Source organism: Theropithecus gelada, chromosome 5 (assembly GCF_003255815.1).
Source record: "Theropithecus gelada isolate Dixy chromosome 5, Tgel_1.0, whole genome shotgun sequence".
Taxonomy (NCBI): Eukaryota; Metazoa; Chordata; class Mammalia; order Primates; family Cercopithecidae; genus Theropithecus; species Theropithecus gelada.
In genome coordinates this window covers 4,260,867-4,270,076 of record NC_037672.1, presented here as the reverse complement: position 1 = coordinate 4,270,076, position 9,210 = coordinate 4,260,867, and the positions used below count along the sequence as shown (strand labels likewise).

Genomic DNA, 9,210 nt, shown 5'->3' with positions numbered 1-9,210 from the left:
AGCGGCATCCTCCCTCTAGCTTCTGGCGCTGCCCACTGTAACCCGACTCCGGCATTTGCGTTTGGGGCGCCCTCCCTGCGCCGGGGGCGGGAGCCCAGCAAGCGCAGAGCCCCGGCCGCGCGGCCCGAGTGCCACATCACTGCGCCGGCCGTCCAAGGCCCGCCGCCCCACCATGCCGCCCCCGCCGCCGCTGCTGCTCCTCACAGTCCTGGTCTTCGCCGCTGCCCGGCCGGGGTGCGAGTTTGAGCGGAACCCCGCCGGTAAGGCCGTCCCCTGCCCCCACCCTCCACCCTCCACCCTGCAACCTCCGGGGAGTGTGACCCGTCGCTTCCCAGGGGCCCGGGAACTTTCTTCCAGTAGGTTAGGCGCCTATGGCCCCCGCGAGAACGTCTCCAAAGTGGGCAGCATGTGACCTGGGACTGGTAGGGTAACCTCTGCCCTGGACGGGGACACCAGGGAGCCTCTCTACGGCCTCCAGGCCGGGACCCCAGGCAGCAGAGGGTCACCATGCCTGGGCCAGGGGCGAGCTCTTTCTCCTGTCGGGTACAGCAGCAGGGGCGCCCTGCGGGTGGGTTCGAGGGAGCAGGTGCCAGGACTTTGCAGGGTGAGAGGCCATCCAAGGTCCCCGGGTCCTTCCAGGAAGGGGGCGGTCTCTCTGGGCTATGGCAAACTCTCGACCCCTCCCTCCCAGCTAGAGCTGTGATGTGGACAGCAAGTCTCCGGAAGTGGCCCTGAGGGCTGGGAGGGGGCGTGGGCCCCCTGGAGGGATCTGGGGCGGGGAGAAGGGAGGGACGCAGGGACCCTCTGGGAGGTGTGTGCCTGCATGACCTCACCCAAGGGATGTGCAGCGGGGGTGGGGAGCAGGTAGGTAGAGGCTGGGGGCTGGATCCTGGGCTCCCACCTGGCCTCACAGCCTCTCCAGGTATGGGGGTGCATCTAGCAAGCCGTGCTCAGGACTCTCATCAGGAACAGACATCTGGGCTCCTGCAGGAGTGGGGCCCTGTGTGGGTTCAAGGGTGCAGGGTATCATGTTCTCAATTGCTTGTTGTGTGGGGTTTGTGGATACCTGAGAACTGCCTGAGCCCTGCGAGTGGATGTGCCAGGACCACGATACCCCACCCTGGGGCATGATGTCGATGCTTTTCCTTTCCGTCCTGTTGATGCCTGGATTTTCCCCCTACCTCTACTCCTCGCCTTACCTCAGCTCTTTTCTACCCCCTGGGTGTGTGCTCATGCACGTGTGCGGGTGGGGTGCTCTGGAGCTTGTGCCGTGTCGTGGGTGGGCCTCCCCTCAGCCCCCGAGAGCCCAGACAGTATCTAGAATCATAGGCTTGTTGGAGACCACAGCCCCCTCCTCCAGGAAGCTCTCCTGACCTGCCCTTTCCCAGGAAGAAGTGCAGCCTCCTCTGCTGGCAGGCAGCACAGACCACCCTGACCTCACCCAGCAGAATGCACAGATCGCCCTGTCCTCACCCAGCAGGATGCACGGGCTGATCTCTGTCCCTGGCAGGTGCTAAGCACAGCCATGGCACCGGCAAGTGTTTCTAGGAGGAATCACATCCTCCAGTCCAGTCTCCCATCTTACGGATGAGCGTGGAAGTCAAGGACTTTTGCAGCCCACAGGCAGAAGTGGGCAGAGCCGGTCAGCTGCAGTGCAGGCCCCCACACCCCAGGCTGCCATGTCCCTGTCTCGCCATCTGGGTCTTGCTCAGAGCAAGCCTGGTGCTCTCTCCCCTCTCTCTCACCCTTTCCTGGTGGAGGATTCCCTGTCCTCACCAGAGCCTAGGGACGGACGGGATTTTCATGTCCTAGGGTCTGGGATTCAGATTCTGACTCCTTGACTCTGCTGTGTGACCTGGGCAGATGGCCTGACCTCTCTGACCTCATTCAGGTCTCATCCCTGACCCAGGCACAGCCGCTGGTCAGTTCAGGATGGGGAAGCCAGCCGGGATCTCACTCCCCTGCTGAAGAAATGCTGCCACCTCGTGGTTAAAAGGCTTAGAACCATTTCAAAAGCAGCTTTCAGACCAGCGCCGTCCAACAGAAACACAAAGCCATTCACACACAGAATTTTATATTTTCTAGTAGCCACACTAAAGAGGTAACAGAAACAGGTGAAATTGATTTTAGTAACAAATTCTATTTGATACAATATGTCCAAAAAATTCCAGTATATTGGCATTCATATAAAAATTAATGAAACATTTACACTGTTTTTAGTACTACATCTGAAATTTGGTGTGCATTTTACACATCGCACACATTGGTTTGAACTTGCCACATGTGAAGGGCTCAGTGGCCACGTGTGGCTCGTGGCTGCTGTACTGGAGAGCGTGGCTTGAGAGCCTTCTAGGGGCACAGGCTTTCACCCCGCTGTGCATTTGCAAGTCTGCAGGGGGATCCAGGGGTGTCGGTGCCCCACAGTGGTTGGGGTGGGGAAGCATTGGTGAATAGTCTAACCACCCACAGTCTCGCTGGCTTTGCTCTGTGGCTGCCAGGGCAGGCGGGGCCTAGGAGGGCAGAGAGTGGGCTTTGGGTCAGCAGGCCTGCCCCCATGCAATAAGTGGCAAAACTAGAGGTCTATGGAGGCCAAGCCAGCTGGCAAAGGCCCAGCCACATCATGGGACTGGCTGTGTGGTCTTGGGACAGTTGCAGCCCCTGAGGGCTCCTCCCAGACCATCCTGACTCTCTTGTGGCCACAGCAGCACCCACTGGGGCTTGGTGATTGTTGGGGGAAGAATTATATCTTCCAGAAAAGACATACTGATGATGTAATCCCTGGCACCTGTGAATGGGAGCTTACTTGGAAACAGGGCCTTTGTGGATGAAATCTGATTCAGATGAGGTCACGAGGGATTAGGGCAGGCCCTAAGCCAATAACTGGTATCCCTAGAAGAAGAGGGAGAATTTGGGCAGAGACAGAAACAGGGACAAATTTCACACATGACAACAGAGGCAGGGACCGGAGTGCTGTGGCCACGAACCAAGGAGCACCTGGGGCCACAAGGAGGGGCGGGAGGTTTCTTCCCTTAGAGCCTTCAGAGGGAGTGCGGCCCTGCAGACCCCTGACTGCAGACTTCCAGCCTCCAGCACTCTGAACTGTTGTTGCTTCTTCTTTTTTCTGAGACAGAGTCTGTCACCCAGGCTGGAGTGCAGTAGTGCAATCTCTGCTTATTGCAACCTCCCTCTCCCAGGTCCAAGTGAGATGGAGCTCATCTCACTTAGCCTGCCTCAGCCTCCTGAGTAGCTGGGACTACAGGTGTGCGCCACCATGCCCAACTAATTTTTGTATTTTTAGTAGAGACAGGGTTGCTGTGTTGGCCAGGCTGGTCTTGAACTCCTGACCTCGTGATCCGCCTGCCTCAGCCTCCCAAAGTGCTGGGATTACGGGTGTGAGCAACCACACCCAGCTGTTGTTGCTTTAACTCAAGCATGGTGGGCACTTTGCTAGGGCAGCCCTGGCAAACAAACCCACCCCTCTCTGTGCCTTGCACATGGCGGGCAGTGGAAGCCGGGGCAACCCAGCTGGCAGATGCTCTTCCTGCCCCTTGGGAAACCCCAATGGGGCTGCACGGCTGGTTGGGGGGTCACAGCAGACAGTCCTGCTCCTGCCCACCGTGCGCCCCGAGCCTCTGTGTGTTGAGCATTCATTGGGCACCTCACCCTGCTGTCATAATAATCTTGATGGATCCTCCAACAGCCCTATGAGGTAGGCGTGATCATTATCCCAATTTACACATGAGGAAACTGAGGCACGGGCAGTGGTTCATCCTGGAGCCTTAGTGCCGTCATCTGTGAATCAGGGAGACTCGAAGCCACAGGAAGCCAGAGGGATCGCCTGTCCAGTCCCTGTGTGATGGTCCAGTCACTCGTGTGGGCTCTTGGTGGCTTTAGAGGAGCAGGTGCAGGGATGGACACCTCACCTTGCAGCTCTCTGAGGCCAGCAGAAGCCCCAGGGTCAAGTCAAAGTTAGTTCTTCCACTCGCTCACGCCTGCTGAGTGAATAGACAAAGTTCCAGGTTCACCCAAGCTCGCCAGCTCAGGGCCAGGCCAAGCTCAGTGCCAGCCGGGCACCATCAGAGTCCTGTGATGGGTACCCAGGGAGTGGGGACAAGGGCACTGGGCTGAGATCACCTTGATCCTTGAGCTCACTGTGCTGCAGCATCTGCCTCGGTTCAAGCTCAGTGCAGGATGAGACCGTGGGTCAGCTGAGTGCAAACCCTGCTGCCAGAGTGGCCCCGTCGGCGGCCAGCTTTGCATACCAGTGCTCACTCAGGGCCCTGCACGGGATGGGTGCTCACACGGGGCCCTGTGTGGATGCAAGCCTTTCATCTGTTCTTCCCAATATCACCCAGTTGTCTTTAGCCACACAGACAGGCGGGTGAGAGCACAGTGTTCCAAGAGGAATCCCGGACCAGCTTTTTTTTCGTTCCTTTTTTCCTAAAGTTCAAGCTGTCATGCCTCCTTTATGCTGCAGATTGGTGGAGTCTGGGGATGCTCTGGACCATGAAGGCCTGGGAGTCACGTGAGGGTGCCAGGGAGGGTGCCCGGAGAGCCTCACGCCCACAGGCCCGTGACAGCCGTCCAGGGGGACTCAAGCTCCTCTGTGCTCATCCCAGTGCACGTTGTGGGCATCCGTGGGCATGGATGGGTGGGCACGGGTGGGTGGTCACTCTGCAGCCCCCTATCTCCAGTTAGGGCCACTCCAGTCCCAGATGCTTTAGGAAACCAGTGCCCTTGCCTGTTGCTCTCCCATACTTAGCACAGCACGGGCTCCTGCAGCTCGTCTCCGGGTTGTTCTGAAACCTTTGCAGGAATGATGCACACTGTGGCTGACGGAGACTGTTCCCCCCGGCAGATCTTGTGCTGGGCTCGGACCATGGGTCATCTCATCTCACAGCATCCCTGCAAAGTGATTATAATGAACCCATGTGAAATGGGGGACATTGAGACACAAAAGAGCCACTTGCCTGGGGCCCCCTGCTGTGACGTGGTGGTGGGGGACTGGGCATATTCCCTGTCCTCCACAACCCTTGTGGTTCATGGTCCATGTTCCCTGCCAGCTTGGACAGGGAAGAAGGGCGAACCCAAGGACAGCGGCATCTTCCCCAGGGCCTCCTGCACATGCCTGTTCCATACCCCGAGGCAGCCGCGTCTTCCCCAGGGCCGCCCGCACACGCCTGTTCCACACCCGGAGAGCACTGCGTGGACCTCTTTTGTCGTCTGTTGTGAGGATGGACACGGAAACTCCCCTAGGAGTGCCTGGTGGTGGACGGGTGCCCTAAACATCACCATCCCACAAGAGCTTTGTGAGCTGAATGGTGTAGGGATCCGGGACTATGGTTGCCCAGTCCTCAGTGGGGAAACCGAGTCCCAAGTGGTTCCCTAGCGTGGGAGCTGCCTGGCCACAGAGCAGCCCAGGTCTCTCTGACCATTTGCAGATTTGCCATGTGCTCAGCCAAGCTTTCACAGCCCCCAGATCCTAGGGTGAGCTCCAAAAAGCGGCCTGCACCCTCCCAGCCTCCAGGTTCTGTCCCCGGTTTTGACTGGAGGTGCAGAGTCACAGCCAGGCCTTTTCCTCTGCTCCAGCCTGCTTGCCCCCCTCTCCTTGGCCGCCTGCACCCACTCCACATGTCCTGCCTGTGAGTCACGTCCCCTTCTCCAGGGTCCTGCTGCTCCCACCGCCCAGCCTGCCCCCACTCTGGCCAGGTGGTCTCCGACATGGGCCCGTCCCAGCACTAGCCAGGTTTTAAATCTGATGCCGGATTCCCCTCCTCGAATGTGTTCTCCCCGCTTGAAGCGCACAGAGCCTTGGGTCCTGCTTCATACAGGGCCCTTAGCAGCCGGCATTACTTAGGGTTGGCTATGTTTGGCCTTCCCAGAGGCCTTACTGTTGGGTTCATGTGTCTGGGCTTCGGAAAGGGCCCTTGAAACCCCACGACTGCCAGGTTAGTTTTGTATGTTGGTCCTTTTTTCTTGGAAGAGGGCCCTTGACTCAGGAAACGGGGAGAGGCCACACCCTGGCGGTGTTCTTGGGGGCACGGAGCCTGCGTGGCTGCCTCTGGGAAGGGCCTGGGTCTGAGTGCAGCAGTACCTGCTGGTGAGGGGTCCGGAGGCTAACTATTAAAACTTCTGGAATCTTCTGAGGACTCAGCGGCTTTGGTGGGAAGCTTGAGGTTGGCTACGGTGGAGGTGCTTGTGCCACGGCACTCACAGATGCCACCTCAGGGCTCTTCTGTCCTGGACATCAGGCTTGCAGGCACTGTGGCCTGGGCTTCGAGCCAGATGGATGCCACTGACCCCCACTGCTGTCCAACCGTCTGTCCTTAGGCAGGTCATGTGACCTCTCAGACGCAGCCTTCGCACCTGGGAAATGGGGGAGACTGCAGCATCTGCCTCAGGGACTGCTGTGAAGACTCCATGAGAAGGAGCTGGCGGAGGGTGGCCCGGGCTGGTCCCCGCCTGCACTCAGGGCCCTGGGCGTGTGTTGCCCGGTGAGTGACGGACGGCGAGGCAGGTCCCTAACAGTGCCATGTCTCTCTTTCCAGGTGAATGCCACAGGCCGCCGGCTGCAGACAGCGGTACAGTACCGGGACCTCCCTGGCCTCTGTTCTGTAGGAGGGCTGCGGCCCCCACACTGTCAGAGCACTTTAGGCAGCTGAGCCTGTGATTTCAGAAGTGGGTAATGGATAACACAGCCCATCAATCAAACCAGAACCCCCTCGTAAACAGCCAGAGAAAAATTAGACACAACAAAAAAAGACCAGCCAGGAAAAGGTGCACCGGCTTCCCACTGGGCTTTGCCCACCACAGCCCCTGCAGAGACGTCCTCTCCATCCCTCCCCATGCCTGCCTGCCCCCGTCCCCACTCCAGTCCCCGCTGCAGTCACACGTCCTGAGTTTGGATCTTGCCCACATGCATTTCATGGTCACTGGCTCTGTGCCGGGCCCCTGCTGAGTCTGGGGTTCGGTGAGTCACCTCCCCCGCCGGGCCCCGATTTCCTCCTTGTGATAGGAGAAATGCCAAACGAATCTTGTGAGATGGCTTCAAAAGTGGCGTGGGATCCAACTAATGTGGAGTGCTCAGGTCAGGGCTGAGGACCGGGCTCGTTCCCTGAAAGGGGTGAACATTTCATCGTCACCTCCTGACAGATTTGGGCATCTGGTGTATTCTAAGTGGAGGCTTTTAAAAAAATCAGAAAAAAAAAATTCTGGGTACAAAGTCAATGACCTATGTAACATGTCTATTTTAGATTTTATTTATTTTATTTGTTTTTATTTTTAGAGATGGAGGTCTTGCGGTGTTACCCAGGCTGGTCTCAAACTCCTGGCTTCAAGCGATCCTCCCATCTTGGCCTCCCAAAGTGCTAGGATTACAGGTGTGAGCTACCTTGCCCGGCTGTAAAATGTGGTGAGCAGGGCAATGTGAGGCAGAAAGAATCCTGTCCTTTCTAGACTTTGACATGAGAAGTGGCAAAATGTCACGACTTGTCCCATGCAATGCCACATCTGGAAAGTCCAGCTGAGGAAAAGAGGAGAAGGCCGTCTGGGGGTGCAAGCCTGGAGCCAGCGGCTGCAGGGACACAGTCTGCTCCCGAGGGGGCTGGAGGGCCGTGCTAGGTCAATGAGGGCCTTAGAGATGGGGCATTTGGAGCTAAACAAACGGCTGTGATGAGGAAGCAGGAAGGTGTCGAGCGACAGTGAGGACCCTACCCCCTGCCTGGGCTTAAGGCATCCCTGCGAGCTGCAGAGCAGAGATGAGCCCGACTGAGCCGCGTCTGTCATTATCCGCTTCTCATCCAAGTCCTGAGGCCCACCTGACCCATTAGGGTCCCCAAAGACACAAGACGCCTAAAGCAGGGTGCATCTTTTGGGACGTCTTTGTGCTACGGCTGTGCCTCCCGGGTGGTTTGTGCCCGTCCCTGCCTAATGCAGCATCGGCTGGCTGCCTTCATGGGCCCTTGTGTGGCACAGCTGCTTTGCAGATGGAGATGCTGAGGCTCAGGGCAGCCTCTGCTGCAGCTCGCTTGCTAGTGGGTAGCTGAATCTGGTTGGTCTTAGGCGCCTTCTCTGGTCTCTCACAGTCTCTGATTCCTGCACAGTAACTGTTGTCCTGGTCCTCCCCTACCAGACTGTGGGTGCCCCTTCCCTGCAGGCCCTGGCCCTGCGTGGGGTCCCCTTCGTAAATGTCTGACACGTAACGGTCAGGGCCATTGCAGGAGGGACTGACATGCCGACCCTGCCTCCCCAGTCACCTGCGTGGACCTGCAGCTCAGGACCTGCAGCGATGCCGCCTACAACCACACCACCTTCCCCACCCTGCTACAGCACCGGTCATGGGAGGTGGTGGAGGCCAGCTCCGAGTACATCCTGCTGAGTGTTCTACACCAGCTCCTGGAGGGCCAGTGCAACCCAGACCTGCGGCTGCTGGGCTGTGCTGTGCTGGCCCCCCGGTGTGAGGGCGGCCGGGTGCGCAGACCCTGCCAGCACATCTGCGAGGGCCTGCGGGAGGCTTGCCAGCCCGCCTTCGACGCCATCGACATGGCCTGGCCCTACTTTCTCGACTGCCACCGCTACTTCAAGAGTGAGGACGAGGGCTGCTACGACCCACTGGAGAAGCTTCGGGGTAAGGGAAGGCGGCGGGGGCTATCCATGTGTTCACACGGTCTAGGTGGTCATGGAGGACCAAGAGCCACACTGGAAGGAACTTGAAGTCTTTTCCATCGATGGTGACAGTGCAGGCATTGGTAGAGGGCGGGGCTGCTCCCTAGGGCAGCACGTTCCCCACAAAGGGGTGCCAGGCAGGGTTGGGGACTCAGTGCAGATGGAGGATCCTCTCGCCACCTAGGGCCCCCCAGCAGAAGCCTCCAGCCCTTAGGGGCAGGCTGGGGTGGAAGGGTGCTGAGTCCAAGTGGTGGCAGTGCCCCTGCCCAGGGTGCAATCAGGAGGCCTCATGTCAGGGAGCCTGGGCTCAGAGTGCAGGGCTGGCCCCGGGGGTCCAGTTCTTGGCCACAGACCCTCCAGAACAGCAGTACTTACCCCTGGTCGAGGGTGGGCAGGACATTTACTTCCCCCGGGAGACCTGGCGGGCAAAGCTTCATGATTGCCCATCGCTGGGCCTGGAAGATCACATAGAGGGTTTGGCCTGGAGTGACTCCTCCAGCAGGTCTGTGCCGCCCTGTGGGCTCAAGGACGGAGAGGAGCTGTGGA

The 9,210-nt window shown here is 58.8% G+C and overlaps 1 protein-coding gene across 3 annotated transcripts in view; it reads left to right on the top strand.

The window, feature by feature from the left end:
* CPZ (carboxypeptidase Z) overlaps positions 1-9,210 on the top strand; it is a 29,726-nt gene continuing 20,516 nt past the window's right edge. The window contains exons 1-3 of one of the 3 annotated variants that reach the window (XM_025386548.1): positions 1-260; positions 6,549-6,581; positions 8,252-8,626. In XM_025386548.1, coding sequence (XP_025242333.1) covers positions 173-260; positions 6,549-6,581; positions 8,252-8,626 — 496 coding nt within the window. In that variant the 5' untranslated portion in view covers positions 1-172. Of the gene's footprint in view, positions 261-6,548; positions 6,679-8,084; positions 8,627-9,210 lie in introns of all 3 variants that reach the window. The other 2 variants (XM_025386550.1, XM_025386549.1) reach the window with 2 other exon arrangements.